Source organism: Bufo gargarizans, chromosome 1 (genome assembly GCF_014858855.1).
Source record: "Bufo gargarizans isolate SCDJY-AF-19 chromosome 1, ASM1485885v1, whole genome shotgun sequence".
Lineage (NCBI taxonomy): Eukaryota > Metazoa > Chordata > Amphibia > Anura > Bufonidae > Bufo > Bufo gargarizans.
Window position 1 is genome coordinate 599,573,725 of NC_058080.1, and position 17,185 is coordinate 599,590,909.

General features: G+C 42.4%; 1 protein-coding gene across 6 annotated transcripts in view; it reads right to left on the reverse strand.

The window, feature by feature from the left end:
- Positions 1–4,668: 4,668 nt before the first annotated feature.
- Positions 4,669–17,185, reverse strand: part of GRAMD2B (GRAM domain containing 2B) — a 162,950-nt gene continuing 150,433 nt past the window's right edge. For 5 of the 6 annotated variants that reach the window (XM_044275866.1, XM_044275868.1, XM_044275867.1 and 2 more), the window contains 7 exons: positions 13,416–13,493; positions 11,095–11,206; positions 10,490–10,594; positions 10,315–10,393; positions 8,619–8,723; positions 6,418–6,508; positions 4,669–5,479 (listed from right to left, as the gene is read on the reverse strand). In XM_044275866.1, the coding sequence (XP_044131801.1) occupies positions 5,438–5,479; positions 6,418–6,508; positions 8,619–8,723; positions 10,315–10,393; positions 10,490–10,594; positions 11,095–11,206; positions 13,416–13,493 (612 nt within the window). In that variant the 3' untranslated portion in view covers positions 4,669–5,437. The remainder of the gene's footprint in view (positions 5,480–6,417; positions 6,509–8,618; positions 8,724–10,314; positions 10,394–10,489; positions 10,595–11,094; positions 11,207–13,415; positions 13,494–17,185) is intronic. The other variant, XM_044275869.1, reaches the window with a different exon arrangement.

Below are 17,185 nucleotides of genomic sequence, written 5' to 3' on the forward strand. Positions count from 1 at the left end.
AGATTGAACTGGATTCATGCCAGAGTCTCCCCCCCCCCCGGAACTAACGTGAGGGCTTGCGTGATCCTAGGGAGGAAGGGTGGGAGTGCGAAGGTGAGCCAGGAGGAAATATGACCTGCTCTGGCCCGCTCGTGCGCAGTTCCATCTCTCAGCCTCTAGCCCATGGCTGTTGCAGGCTGCGCCGGTATTGATAAAACAACCAAACTACCCCGGGGGTGGAATGGAACTCCTAAAAAGGTCCACTTACTGGATTGCGCAGGCGGAGATTTATCAACCAAACGACCCAAGAAGGTGGATTGGGAATTTCCAGAGGTCTTGAAAATTTCAGTTGTCCTGCACCGGCTTTGCGCAGGTGGAGCCCCATCAATCAAGCCTCAGAGGGAGGATTGGGAAACCTTCAGATGTACTCCACTGGCTTTGCCCAAGTGGAGCACTATCAACCAAACTGCCCGTAAGGTGGATTGGGAATCCTTCAGATGTACTCCACTGGATTTTGCACAGTTGGAGCATTATCAATGGCCCCGGAGGGCGGGTTGGGAACTATGAGTAATCCTCCACTGTCCGGGATTGGGTATAGGCCGTAGGCATAGAGAGCTCGGTCTGTGAGGAGGGCAGGACCTGTATGGGCGCACTTTATTTTTATTTTTTATTTATTCGGGTGAGGACCTAACCTCAAATGGACAAGGGACAGGAAAGGCCGCATACTGCAATATTAAGGCACTTTGTGCCTGCAGATAGAGACCCAGGGTAAGGTAATCTGGTCACCAGATTCAAAGATGTGGCTGGGTAGGAAGGGTTAAACTGTTCAAGGCCAGCTGGCTCCCGGGGACAATTCGCTGCCAGAATATGGACCCGCCGGAAACTAAAGTTTCACGCGGGATTCATGCCAGCCGAACACAGCGGTACCTGGATCGGTGCAATGAAGGAGGCCGCGGAAGCCCGCCCCATGGGCCGGGAGAAAAACAGCACAGCCGGGAAGATAATTGGAAGGCCCGAATGAAGCCGGGGCCTAGATTTTGTGGTGTCCGGCCGACTGGCATCTGCGCTCCGCTGCCGGGAAACGGAGGTACCCCAAATGGCACTAGCAGGCGCCCAAGATTATACCTGCCTAAAAAGGAGCGGTGTTTGGCCGACCGGGGAGCCCGTCCGGTCGGTCTGAGAAAGGGGGGGCTCGAAATGGAGCGCAGCGGCGCCAGTTTCCGAATGTCCCCTGCCCGATATGAGCCACGTTAGATCGGAGGGGGGTGGGGAGGAAGAATCTAAAATGCCGCCGGGTTTGAGATTAACCCCTTCATTACCAGATTTATGAGGTGATATGCGGCGACTGGCAGAGGACTCGCAGCCTCCATAAGAAAGGGCCATGGTGTGAGGGGGACAGGGAGGTACAGTAATACTCACCTGTCTTCATCTGTGGTCTTCGCCCTTAGTCTTGTACCAGCAGAGCCACCCCACAATATCTGGCACCAGGCGTCAGGGGTCCAGGCAGAGAAGGGCTGGAGAGGAGGTGGCCCTCTTTCTGGCGGGAAGCAGGGGAGCGAGGCTGCCCTGGTCTGCTTGGTCTTCTTGGGGGAGGCAGGGCGGTGGAGCAAGCAACACCGGCCAGCCTCCCAGGGAGACAGGGACACAAGAGTGCCTGTGCCCCATCCATGATTATCTGTGAAAAACAACATGAAGAAAAACGACACCAAGCTAAAAACGTATGTACTCTCTCCAGGCTAGAGGGGGGTATAGCAGGCAGGGGAGGAGTTATCACTTTTTAGCCTAGTGGCAAGCAGCTATACCCACGGTCCTGTCTCCCCCAATGATACAAGCGAGAAATTCTTAGTAAAGTAGATAGAATAGCATTGATCAAAATTATCCTTTTACCGCAGATACTATACAGGATCACCGCTTGCCCAATTTGGATAGAGGGCTTTTTTTTTTTTTAAATAGATTGGAATGTCTTTTTAATGATCTTATCTGGGGCAGAAAGAGTGCAGATTAAACAAAAATATCTATGGCTCTCTGTTGAGGATGGAGGTTTATCCCTCCCTTTTCTCCAGTGTTACTACTTGGCCTCCCAGACCCAGTGGTATATGAGTGGTCTTGGTAATATCTATTGACACCTTACCCAGGAATACCCAGGTCCTAAACAGAATATATTTTATATCTTAGAAACTGGATTTATGGGTACGAGAGGAAAACACTGCCTTATCAGCAAGACAATGCAATTTGTATGGAATAAGATCAAATCGATTAAGTATATCACATACTCTAAACTTCACTCCACTATGGCACAATATAAATTTTAGAGAATTTCAAGTAATGGAGGATAGTCGTTTTTGGGAAAAGATTGGCATCACGTTGGTTGATCACATTTTTTATGTGCCCTGAAGAAACAAGATAGAAAATTTAATAGGGAAAATATAGGAGATTCCTCTGCCAGGTTTAGGTATAGTCAGCTTGAACACGCTTTTTTATGCGCTAACAAACTTTTTGGTAAAAGCACACGATTTCACTGAATTTTATTACAAATTTAATACGTTCTCCATTGCAGAGATATATAGAAAAATTAGGGATAATTTAAGCAAGATTGTTAAAATGTAAGAGCGAAGTAAAATGGGAACAAGAAATTCTATATAAAAATGTTAAGAAATCCTCACTGTCTAGTAACCATAGGTTAATTCAGTTTAAAATACTCCATCGATTGTACTATACCACCACTATGTTATGCAAGTACTATAATACCTCTACGCATAGGTGTCGGAAGCGTGATCGTGAGCAAGCGGACTTCTTGCATCTGAGCCGGTCCTGTCCGGTAATTCAGTCCTTCTTGAGCAAGATATTTGTAGAACACAGGAGAAGATCATCATACAATCCCACCCTGAACATGGTCTCTGCGGTGTTGGGTCTCCTTCCCCCATCCATAGACCCTCAAACTCAAGGGGACCTATTATGGATGAAGGCCCTAATGTTAGCTACAGTTATAGCTAGGAACTGGGGGTGAATAGGCAACCTGAGATAATAGAATGGTTTATTTAATCAAGGTCAAAGAATATGAGACTCGCTATTGAAGGACTTCGGCAGAAAAGACTATGGGAAGCAACTTGAAAGGATTGGGCATAAGTGCCCGTTTTTTTGTTCCTTTTTTTTATTGCTGGTCTCTCCTCAGCATCCGAGGGAGGATGGAGTGGAGTTGGGGGAAAGATATAATCTTTCTACATACCTGATTTGTGTTCTCCCTGGTTGAGATGTATGGTACTGATGTTTGTGTTTGTAATATGGAAATTAAGAAAAAAATATATATTCTTTTTAAATAAAAGATAAAACTTCAGAGTGCAATTTACCATTAACATGAAGACATGTCAAGAAAATCTCAGAACTGGTTGAATAAGTAAAAGCTTTACAATGTGATTACCACATACTGTAAAGAGACATGTCAGATTTCCAAAATTTCTCCAGTCCTTAAACGGGTAATCCCATCTTAGACAATGGGGGCATATAGCACCCCCCCACCTCTGGGACCCACACCTACAACGAGAACTGAGCCGGGGAGAGTTGTGGCTGGAGGACCCCGGGTTTCCCAGGGTCCGACCACCACCAGGCACAGCTCTCCGCCTCTCCCATTGAAGTGAATGGGAGCGCACTGCACATGTGCGGCCAACGCTCCCATTCATTTCTATGGGGCCGACGGAAATAGCCAAGCCAGCCCTTGGCTATTTTCGGCGGCTCCATAGAAATGAATGGAGGGTGGCTGCGCATGCGCAGTGCGCCCTCCTCCACTTTCTCTGCTCCGTTCTCCTTGTAGGTGCGGGTCCCAGCGGTGGGACCCGGACCTATCAGACAATGGGGGCATATCCCTTGCGATATGCCCCCATTGTCTAAGATGGGATAACCCCTTTAAGGTGAAAAATGGCTTGGACCTGAAGGGGTCAATATCTATTCAGTCAATTTTTAGCTATAGAAATAAAACACTGCATGCGACCTGAGACATCGTCATTTTTTAATGTATAAGTTATATTTATTATTTAACATTTTCGCAGTATCACAAACATTTCACAGAAATGGTTTAAAAAGTATAGTTCACATAGATACATCACAACATTACCCATTTGACAGCAGTATAATTCACATTTGAAATAAACTCCACCTGTTTCACAAGGACAGTGTTGTAGAATAATATATATATATATATATATATATATATATATATATATATATATATATATTATATTATATTATATACTATATACACACACACAGCGCTGTTTTCTTCTGTGTGAATATATGTTTTTTCTTTTTTTATATAATCTGTTATAAATTGGACTGGACTGAGACCCAGAAAGGAGCCAAACCTTTATAAAACTGAAATCACAGCAAAACATTGAAATCAACATCGTGATGTCATGTTATTACTTGCTATTGACCCATTAGCATAGCTCAGGTTGCTGCACACTGCATGGTGGCCCACCGTTGCCCTTGCTGAATTCCGGACAATACCAAGTAACCAAGATACGGTTAACAAACAACTGTCAGTGATACTATTGTACAAAAGAAACATTAAATACAATTACATGTACACAATATTTTACAAACTTGTGTCAAAAAAATTAAGATGTCCTGTACTGAACAATAACCAGTATGTGGATAAAATAAATAAGGACTTTGTGTGTTTTTTTGCTGCTAAAGACTTCATGGTTCCTGTGCTGAAAAAGACGAGACACAATATCCTATGGATATTGTCTATCCTAGTGAAGATTGATATAAAAACTGAATGCTACATTAGACAGTGTAAATGATAATTTGGTATCACAGTGCTCATTAAAAAAAAAAATATAAAAAAATAATAATAACTCAACCCAAGTATCTGGAGTAAACACTCATTTTCTTTACCTATTTGAAGTGAATCATATGTTCAAACAGTGTGTAAAAAAGAGGGCATCTCACAAGGTATGCCACATTTTCTATGATGCTGTTTTTGAATGTTTTGAAGAGTTTTCCAACCAGTGGCAGCACGGAAACTACTACTCCGCAGCTCGCATGCCACCACTGATGTACTCTAGAAAGGGAGTTCACATTTATCTTGACAGTATGGAGAATAGTTACACGTTAAGGGGCAGCACTAATGAACGAAGACCAGAAGTCTGTTTTTCGGCTCCGGCCAACCATTTTATAAATAAGATGAGTAGTAGGAGTGATTCTTAATCTATTCCTGAAAGATGTGCAAAATAGTCTATTTCACAGCAAAATGTAGTAAGGCTTCCTTTTCCAAATCCAAAGCGTGGAATGGAATAAGGAGTGAACCTATTTGTTTTGCAACTGGAAGGCAACAAGTAAACATTCCTGAGACAAGACGTGGCTTCCATATAAAGTTAATTTAAGCAAGGCATTTCCTAAAACTCTGTCCAGCAGAGGCTGATGTAAGATGCAGGTAAGTAACCAGAAGGCATTTCAAGTTCTAGTTTTCATCTCGCAGGAGTTTCTGCAGATTTTGTTGAATCTGTGGTAAAGATGATAAAGATTTTACACATTTAAAATGGTTTTAGAGATAAAATTTAATTGTGTATTTTCAATAACCTTCAATATGCAGGTATTTCTAAAATTTGATTATGCATATAAAAAACAGCCTTCATGCAGCTTCCATCTTGCATTACCAAAACGTTTAGGCACTTTTGCAGTGCAAGTGCCACTTGACTGTTACATCAAGACACTACCGAAACCACATGGGTTTCTGCTGTATTACTAAAAATTTTACTGCCACTTTACTGCAGTGTAAAGATTACTGTGGGAAAAGTAAAAAAATAAAAAAAAAATAATAATTTTGTGTGGATAGGATGGGGCCCCATTCATTTCAATGGGTCAGCAAAAAAATGCTGATAATTCATCCATTTGTGTTCCGCGTCTGCGTTTCCCTTCAGCAAAAAAAAATAGTGCATGTCCTACTTTTTTCACATTTGCGGACAAGGATAGGCATTTATTACAAGGGATCTGTGGAAAAAAAACGGATCCTAAAAATAAAAAAATAAAAAAAAGGGGGAGTGACAGGGGTTTCAAAACTTCCAATCCTTTCTTTCTGCTGGGTATAAGCCACTCGCAGAGCCTATTTTCCTCTACCCATCGGAGGGGGGGGGGGGGGGGATGCACACATTCAAGCAATAGGAACAGCTGCTGCTCAATCAATCAATTGGCTGACAGCTAAGATGTGTGGACAGCTTTGTGAACAAGCAATGCTTATACGAGAGTAGTAAAAAGAAAATGGGCAATTGAGACTAGTCAACCAGAGCCCAGTTCTTCTAACTCAAATTGTCCTCCTTGAAAATACCAAAATAACGAATAATTTGTCAGAGAGAAGTTACTATTCTCCTTGCCAAGGGAAACAAACAGTATAATGGTGAAAGGTCCTCTTAAGTAATAAAAAGTACATGCAAATCAAAATACCTGATCTAGTTTTGCTAGATTTGCTGTTAATTCCTCACAGATTGCATTAGCATTCATTTGCCATCCCCACACACCTTGTTCTACAGACAATCTGAAAAATAAATAAATTACAGGAGAAAAATACAAACCTTAAATGCCAAGCAAAAAGGAAATAGTTCAGTCGGAAAACAAACATTCTTTAACAGCGACCCACTTAGGTTCTTTCCCGCTCAAATTATATGGAATTCAAATGGGGTCTTCATACGAGTGCTTAAGGGGTTGTGTGCTTTTTTTTATATTGATGACCTATCCTCCGGATCAATATTAGATCGGCCAGGGTGGGGCAGGGCAACTCCCGGCACCCCCGCTGATCAGCAGTTTGAAGAAAAAGCATGAGCACTGCCCTCTCTTGATTTTTTATTACAGCTAGGACATCCCAATCACTCCAATGGAATGGCTCTTTCCTATTCAAGTGAATAGTGCATTTTCATGGCGACCAGTTCCCTTTAAATTCACAAGCAATCACTGTCCAACTGATCTTGCCTTCAACAGAGGATTGGTAGATGCAATAGCATACATTAAGTTGAAATTGGCATGGTTACCCATAATGTCCAGATCCTCAACTACTCAAACTACTGATTTGTTCCAACACAGCAATATGGAAGCAGTTATTTTTTTGTTAATGAAATCATACCTGTATATTAAAAAATTCCCAAAGTGCAGGTTCAGGGTTTGTAAAAGTTAAATCCTGTGCAAGAATTAGTCCTCATGCACACGACTGTTATCTGGATATCACACTGATGAAACAATGTCCATGTATTTCTATAGGGTCAAGGGTGGACCGGCCACAGACCCTAAAGGGAAATTTCCCGACGGGCTGGTGCCTAGCGGGGCTGCCCAAGCCCTCCTTACGGCCACTGGCCAGTATATAATATGATACTCTTAGCATTAATGCAAGGAACTTCAGGTACCTGGGCACCTGGCCAGTGGCTGTAGGTGGCCCTGTCTACTTGTGCTGCCCCCACTCTCCAATCTGGACATGCCTACAATAGGGCCACTTTACGTTTCCAGTCCACCTCTATATGGGTTCATGCACACATCCGTATTTTTTGCAGATCTGTTTGTCTATCCTGAAAATTTTAGAACTAGCCCTTTGTGGAGGAGACTAGCCTTTTCTATCGATGGCAGAGGTTAAGATACAAATGCACACAGAAGGTATCCGTATTTTGTGGACAGAAATACAGACACAACATTGTGCTTAAAGCCTTACGCTGGGTTCAGACCTGAGCGTTTTACAGTGCGTTCCTACGCGCTGTAAAACGCTCAACAGGCAAGAACCAATGATTCCCTATGGGAATGGTTCTCACCTGACTGTTTTTACAGTGCGTACAATCGCGCTGTAAAACACCCGATGCCCCAAGAAGTACAGGAGCTTCTTTGGGGAGTCTTGTCGCGCGTTCCCGTACATAGACTTCAGCGGGAACGCGCGACAATGGGCGTTCGCTTGTCTCTGTATGCGCGATTGCAAACGCCCGTACCATCGCACATACAGAGCATACGTTCAGTACACTCAGGTCTGAACCCAGGATGATAGCAAGACACTTGCCAAAAGTATTCCACAGATCCTTCTTAAATAGGAACTTTTATTATGGATTAAGTAAAAATAAAATTTACTTTAAGTAATTTTAATGCGTGTCTCATAAATGTAGGCAACATGAAGATACCTAGTATTAAAGGGGTTGACTCACTTCAGTAAGTGGCATTTATCATGTAGAGAATTTTAACACAAGGCACTTACTAATGTATTGTGATTGTCCATATTGTTTCCTTTGCTGGCTGGATTCATTTTTCCATCACATTATACACTGTTAGTTTCCATGGTTACAGACCACCTTCCAATCCATCATGGGGCCCTGCTTGCAGAAATTAGGAAAAAGGCACTAGCCCATGTACGCTCCCACGGTCCTGGCCACCAGAGAGGCAGACACTTTCTTATAGTTTGCAAGCACGGCCACTACTGATGGATTGCAGGGTAGTCTGTAACCATGGAAGTTAACAGCGTATAATGTGATGGAAAAATGAATCCAGTAAGCAAAGGAGGAAATATGGACAATCACAATATAATAGTAAGTGCCTTGTATTAAGTTTCTCTACGTGATAAACACCATTTACAAAAGTGAGACAACCCCTTTAATTTCCAACGTACATAAGAAAATTCTTACTCTTTTAAAGTAGTGTCCCTTGCAGAGCCCAAATAAGAGAGGCGTTCCTCCAGATAAAGAATTCTTGACTGCATATAGAAGGTTGAGACTATCAAGAGGAACACACTGTGAAGAGATAGAGGAGAGACATGCTAAATTGAATAGCAATACTTAAATGAAAAATGTAAGCTATAGATAATATAAACACCCGTATTTTTCGCTCCATAAGACACTCAGTAGTACATAGGGGGAGCGGTGAATATAATGCTCCTGGTGCTGGCTTTACTCACCGCTCTCTGGCTTCTGTTAGGCCTCTTTCACACGGGCGTCTTATTTTTGGCCTGGATAAGAGGCGGGTGCGTTGCGGGAACACGCGCGATTTTTCAGCGCGAGTGCAAAACATTGTAATGCGTTTTGCACTCGCGTGAGAAAAATCGCGCATGTTTGGTACCCAAACTCGAACTTCTTCACAGAAGTTCGGGCTTGGGATTGATGTTCTGAAGATTGTATTATTTTCCCTTATAACATGGTTATAAGGGAAAATAATAGCATTCTGAATACAGAATGCATAGTACAATAGTGCTGGAGGGGTGAAAAATAAATAAAATAGTTAACTCACCTTCTCCTCTTGATCGCGTAGTTCCCGGTCTCTTTACTTCTTTAATGATGAGCTGTGGGCTAAATGACCTGTGGTGACGCCAGATCACATGCTCCAATCACATGGTCCTTTACCGTGGCGATTGAGCATGTGATCTGACGTCACCACAGGTCATTTAGCCCACAGCTCATCATTAAAGAAATAGAGAGACCGGGAACTACGCGATCAAGAGGAGAAGGCGAGTTAACTTTTTATTTTTTTTAACCCCTCCAGCACTATTATACTATGCATTCTGTATTCAGAATGCTATTATTTTCCCTTATAACCATGTTATAAAGGGAAAAATAATACAGTGAATAGACTGTCATCTAGAACCCATGCGTGAAAATCACACCGCATCCGCACTTGCTTGCGATTTTCACGCAACCCCATTCATTTCTATAGGGTCTGCGCTACGTGAAAAACGTAGAATATTGAACATGCTGCGATTTTTACGCAACTCATAAGTGATGCGTGAAAATCACAGCTCATGTGAACAGCCCCATAGAAATTAATTTGTCCGGATTCTGTGCGGGTGCAATGCGTTCAACTCACGCATCACACCCACGCGAAATACTCGCCCGTGTGAAAGGGGCCTTAGTGCTGTGCCCTATGCATACAGTGTCAGGATGTAGTATGCATAAGCACTCCCTATGACCCGACGCTGTGCGGCATCAGGTAACAGTGGCAGTGGCACGACCAGAGGTTGCCTGTTTTGGTCAGGTGCAATTTATAGAGCAAAAAATATGAAATAGGAACAGTAACATTAATAGTACTAGTAGTAATAATAACACACCCTCACATTTGGCACAGCATTAAAAAAAGATTGGTCTTTCTGATGAAAAGGTACTTGTCCCTTAAATGCAATAGCCTGTCACTCACATCAGTAGAATTTGAGTTCTCTTCCTTGCAGAGCTAGTGTATACTGGTGCTGTATTGGTGCTCGATTCATAGGGATATTTTGCACCACTATTTCAGCAACAATTAGTTTATTGCTTAAACTTGTCAATTTACTAACCTTTGAAAATTTTATGTAGTTCAACAGGTCTTACTATCTGACCACAAAAAAGTTCAACTTACAGAATTGCATAGAAGAAAAGCAAACCATTCAAAGACGCAACTTGCTGAAAGTTCACTCCTCGAAACAAACGCCTGTGAACTAATAAAATGAGAAAAAAAAAAAAAGAGTAAACTTTTTTATTCATGGTATACTTTCACAATGTAATTATTAAAGAAAAAAAAAATAGCACATTACCAACACTTTCTTCAGTAAATTTTACTTTTTCAGAGACCTTCAATGGATTATCCAGAATTCTAGAAGCACGAGACTTAGGGTTGATATTCTTTTCTTCCTGAAAATCTAGAAGTGGTAACGGAAACATTTCTGGCGTCAAAGTTTATAACCAAGAATGCATCTTTAGTTGAAATCCGTGGATAAATTAACCTTTAAGCACACAAAAATGTAACCACAATGACCAGAACTGGAAATAAATCTGATCCCGGTCATTTAACCTCAGATGCGTAGTCGATAGCAAGTCAGTGATAACTCGGGAGTTAAACTCCTTAACATAGCTAACCATACCCACTTTCCAATTCATAATCCAAAACTGGGGCGAGTGGTGTAAAAATTGAAAAGCTTACAACATTTTGAGCAAGTAAACCCAAAAAGTCACAAAAGCCCGCTTTTCAATGCACAGGGTGAAATCCAAAGCCATTTCCGTATAATTTTTGCAGATTTTGCTACAGATCCACAGCAAGCTTTGCCACAGTATTTTATGTCCCATGTGAATATACGTTAAATGTTAAGATGAATGTGTCTAATGCATAAACAAACTTTACCTCTGTCTGAATTCAACTGACCTTGAGAATTTTCTGACTCTGGGGTTTGAGAGCCCGTGCTACTATATTCTTCTATATCCTTTCTCCGCGGTTGTACCAAACCATCTATTTCAGAAAAGTCTACACTGAAGTCCTGCAAATATAAACATGAAAAAAATAAAATAAAAAAATAATCACAAAATTAACTTTGCTTATACACATATTGTGTACATCCGGAAAATGACCATCAGGAGATTGGCCATTGCTTTCTTTTAGAAGAATTGTACATTAGGTATCAGGGGTAGTTATCAAAATATATACATAGATTCTGGACTATTAAAAGGTCAGGTTAGGCTACTTTCACACAAGAGTTTTCAATTCCGCTATTGAGATTAGGGTTGCACCGGGTATCGAATTATTGATATTTTTGGACCCGGATCGATTGGATACCAGGATTTGCCTTATACAAATACTAGGCTGCGCTAATGCACTGCCCAGTATCAGTACATGGCACACGCTGCTCTCAGAGCGCGCCATGTTCTCCTCAGCAGCACAGTGGAGAAAGTCTCTCGCTCCCCCCTGTGCTGCTGCTGCCACCAATGACAAGAGAGAGGGGGAAGTGGAGGGGAGGGTCTGTGGCCACTGCGCCACCAATGAAGATAACTAACCTATTAATACAAATACAGGCTGCGGGTGCAGGCTGCAGAATCACATAGCCAGCACCTGGCCTCTATGACAGGGCGCTGCGATCCGCGCCAGTTAACTCCTCAAGTGTGGATAGTTATAAAAAAATAATAATAAAGTTTAAAAACCCAAAATATTAAGTCAACCCCTTTCCCAATTTTACATGTAATATGTTTATTGTTTTATATATTTTATATGTCCCAAAAAGTCCAAACTATTAAAAATATATTTTTTAAAAATTCTCTATATCCATCTCTGTGAACGTCGTAACAGAAATAAAATAAAAATCTGCATTTTTCTGTCTGCGATGTGGTGCAGAGCAAGACTGACCCATCCTGACACACATTGTAAGTCAATGGGAACAATAAAAAACAGATCCGTCCTGGCTATTGTTCTGCCACAGTCAGGGTATTTAGAAGTGTTTAGTGTGGCTATAGCACCATCTAGTGGTGTTAAATTGTATCGCACTTTGTTTTCTTGTTGCAAGACTACTGCATTGTGGGTAGTGCATTGCATTGGGCTATTACAAAGCATCCTGGGAAAGAGAAGTCTCCAGACTTCAGGACACAGTACAGAGCTGTCCTATGCATGTCTCCTTCTCAAACTCCACGATCCTTGTAAAAGCATATCTGGTGAGAGATCTACCTTTGTTTCATGGATTTCATGTTTTGGAGAGCTGTTCAGTTAGTTGTAACTGTTACTCAGGGAGTTGTTTTGACTGTTAGGTAGACATGTAATCCTATGTATAGGCAGCCATTTTACCATGTGCCCTTATGATAAAGGAATCCATCACCAGGATAATTGCTATTGAAGAAAAGCCATAGCTTAATTGCACTTAGTGCCTCATTTCCAGATGTGCCTTTGTTTCAGCAATTGATATTTTCCATCTTCTGAAACTTTAGTTTATTTGGTATGCAAATGAGCCAATAAGGTGCCCACCGGGACGTCACTCTTGCAGGAAGGAGCCCAGGCATGCCTCCTGCTAGTGCCCAAGCCCACCCACATGCTGGGAGCAGGGAAAAGGGGGGCAGAGTTATGGCTTGAATGTGATGTAGGAGTAGTAGGTGGACACATTGTGACAGGAGGTGTGCCTGGGCTCCTTCCTGCAAGAATGACACCCCTTTGGGCGCCTTACTGGCTCATTTGCATACCAAATAAACTGGATTTTTTTCAGATGATAAAAAAACATACTGCTGAAACAAAGGCAAATCTGGAAATAAGGTACTAAGTGCTATTACGCTATGGCTTTACTTCAATAGGGATTATCCTGGTGACAGATTTCCTTTAATGTAATGTTATAGTTAATGCTATCCTATGTGTAATACTTATGCTATTTGTATGTGTGGTAAAACTACAAGAATACAATCTCTCACTCACGCGCAGAGAGTACAACCTGTTGCCCAATAAATGAGTTAGACTGCAAAGAACAGTCCTCTTATTTGGAAGACAGGAATGATTTATGTTGAATGTCAGACTGCACAGTGTGTGAACGTATAAGACATACAACCGGATCCGTTCATGACGGATGCATGCGGTTGTATTATTGTAACAGAAGCATTATTGCAGATCCATGACGGATCCGCAAAAAACGCTAGTATGAAAGTAGCCTTACTCTATTAAACTGGCCACAAATTTTTAAAAAAAAATAAATCATGTAGTGCCAATAACCTTTCACTTACAAGGGGAAATGATGCAGCGGACTCTCCTCTGAAACGGTGTTCTGAAGAAGGATTTGGGCTGTGTCCAGTGCTAGCACTCTATTAAATAATAAAATAAAGTGTAAATGTGGCAATCCATTTAACAACATTCTGAACAATGGACCAAGAGTAAAAAAAAAAAAAAAAAAATATTAATAAAAAAACAAGACACCGAGTCTGTCTCTGCCTAATCTCTTGGGAGACCATTATCATTTCTGCCTGGCAGCTTACTATATTAGTCCTGGTAACCATGCGACTACCAGGTGGGCTGTATGGACTGGCTCAACCAAGTCTCAGATGAAAGAGTGTGTATTGACCAAATGCAACAGGGGCTGCAGAAGCCCTAGTTACAGAGAAAAATACAACAAATTCATATGCAATATGCTCATACAAGAAAATACATATTCATACACTATTTTATTCCAGCTTTTACTCAAAAGGGAAGATGGGTTATGTTAGGCCATAAAATGGAGATGAAAAGATGAAGAAAAAAGAAAACGTTTGTTCTGTCTAAAAACCTCTTAGAAATGACTAAAACAAATGCAAAAAGGATCTTTTTCCTCTTTCAGAAGAATGGATAAAGAAACTGATGTGAACTCCTTTAAGCCTCATACACATGAGTGTTGTCTGTCCGCGCCCATATTACGGGCTGCAAATCGCCTGTCCGCATATACAGGGATGCCGATTCAAGGCTCATGCACACTGCCGTAGTTGGCTGGTGCCCGTATTTTGTCCTGCAAATAGCGGGTCCGCAATATAGAGGCACTGGATGTTTTTACACCATATCACAGATGCAGACCCATTCACTTGTTCTATTTTCACATGGCCTAGTTTTTTGCAGTGGGGACGGATCACAGACCCATTCAAGTTCAATGAGTCTGTGTCAGTCAGCACCGGCCATATGGACAGTGCCCGTGCTTTGGGGACTGCAAATTGCGATCACCAATGCACAGGTGGGCAGCAAACGTATGCATGAGCCCTCAATTGAATGGGTCTGCATACCCCAGTATATGGAGCGGTGTAAAGTGAAAGCACATAGCAAAAGGCCATGGAAACAATACAAAGTGCTTCCGTGGCATTTCGGTCCGTCCAGCCGCAACACAAGAGAGTAGCACATGCACTGCCTTTGTGCAGTGTGGATGGATCGTGAACCCATACTAGTCAAATAGGTCTGCATCCACAAGCGTAGCCCACACAGACAATGCATATACACTGGGGACCGCAAATTCACAGACACAGCGGCATACGTTTGTTTGCATGAGGCCATATATGGGCACCAGCTGTATGCGCTCTGAGTTACGGCTGTGGACCCATTGACTTGAATATGTTCACAATCCTTAACATATGCAGAGAAATCATGGATCGGAAGCACTATGGAGGACTGGTAGTAAACTGCTGTATGGGCGCACAGTAGGAGAAAAGGAGCTCCATATGGGATTTGAGGGCAGCTTTTGCTGGGATGGTTTTTGGATGCCATGTTATATTTTAAGAGACCCTGGAGGTACCCCTACAAAGTAAACCACCAAAAAGTGACTTTTTTGGAAAATACACCCCTTGAGGTGTTCATTGAGGGGTGTGGGTAGCGTATTGACCTAACAAGCATTTTATAGAATATAGAAACACTTGGACTATAAAAATTTAATTAAATTTTTTCCAATAAAAATTTGCTTTCGCCCTGCAAAAAAACAAAAAAAAAATAACAAAATTTGTTACCCATTTCCTCCTGAATATGGCAACACCCCATATGTAGTGGTAAACTGCTATGGGGGCACATGGCAGGACTCAGAAAGGAAGGAGCGCCATATGGCTTTTGCAGTGCGAACATTGCTGGATTGGTTTACGGGTGACAAAATGACTGTTCTGGCACAGTTTTTATTTATTTTTAAAACAGTCCCCCTGAGGGAGTATATTATGTTATTTTTTATTTTTTTTATAGAGCAGGATGTTACGGATGCAGTGATAAAAATAGACATATTGGGTAAGTTTTACACAGTGAAAGCATTAATAATCAGAATAAATTCTGTCATTGCCATAAAAAAATAAAATAAAATTCACTGTGCGGATAAGTAACGTGATCATTTTATAGATTAGGTCGTTATGGACAAACCTGTATTTTTTCCTTTAAAACCAATTATAAATGTGTGCACAGACAGAAGGGATGTGGAGTGGGGCTGTGTGTGTATATATATATGTGTGTGGGGTGCTTGGCTATACAAATGCATTGCACTTGCATTCCCTCCGACACAGGCGCACAGTAGCTGGAGAGCAGGCAGCAGTCCATGAACGTGTCATCAGTGCTTGATTGACACGTTCATAGTAGGTGGTACTGAAGCTCCAGGATAACAAACATAGCCTAGAAAATTTTAATGTCGGAAAAACCCTTTAATAAGTGGAAACATCAAGACCAAGTACCGTATTTATCGGCGTATAACACGCACAGGCGTATAACACGCACCTTCATTTTAAGAGGGAAATTTCAGGAAAAAAAGAAAAAAAGGGTAGCTCAGAACTTTTTTTTAATTAATATTATTACCACTTATAAGGTAAATAATGTAAAAGGATGACACTTATGGGGCTCTGTGGATGACACTTATGTCATCCACAGATCCCCATAAGTGTCATCTACAGATCCCCCATCAGATGGATCAGTGTGGAGAGAGGAGGCGGGGACACTCATGGCGGGGCCCGGTGCAGTGACTCTACTCTAATACACCGGGCCCCGCAACTGTTAAACATTTAATCTGATCTCTTGTAGACGCGCTGTACGGTACTTACTGTAGTACCGGAGTTATAACATTAAGACGGCGCAGACCGGCATCTCCCTCGGTCATGCGCCGCCTGTCTCAGCTCCCTCCTGATGCGCTGCCTGCCCCAGCTCCCTCCTCATGCGCCGCCTGCCCCAGCTCCCTCCTCATGCGCCGCCTGCCCCAGCTCCCTCCTCATGCGCCGCCTGCCCCAGCTCCCTCCTCATGCGCCGCCTGCCCCAGCTCCCTCCTCATGCGCCGCCTGCCCCAGCTCCCTCCTCATGCGCCGCCTGCCCCAGCTCCCTCCTCATGCGCCGCCTGCCTGCTTATCTCACTTTATGAATGAACAGGCAGGCGGCGCATGACAGAGTGAGCTGGGGCAGGCGCCGCATGACAGAGGGAGCTGGGACAGGCGGCGCATGAGGAGGGAGCTGCGGCAGGCGCTGCGCCGTCTTAATGTTATACCTCCGGTATGTAAAAACATGGCTTCTTAACATTATATCGGCGTATAACACGCATACATCATTTCCCCCCTATTTTCAGGGGGAAAAAGTGCGTGTTATACGCCGATAAATACGGTATATATAATTAGAATAAAAAAAAAAAATCCATAATCTTTTACAACCCTTAGGCCTCTTTCACACTGACGAGTTTTCCGCGCGGGTGCAATGCGCAAGGTGAATGCATTGCACCCGCACTGAATCCGGACCCATTCATTCTATAGGGCACATGAGCAGTGATTTTCACACATCATCTGTGCGTTGCGTGAAAAATCACAGCATGCTCTATATTCTGCGATTCGCAAGAATCCACAAGCAATTGCTGATGCAGTGCGATTTTCACGCATGGTTGTTAGGTGACAATCGGGATGGGGACCCGATCTATTATTTTCCCTTATAACATGGTTATAAGGGAAAATAGCATTCTTAATACAGAATGCTTAGTATAATGGGATGGAGGGGGTTAAAAAATAAAAATAAAATTCAACTCCCCTCATCCACTTGTTCG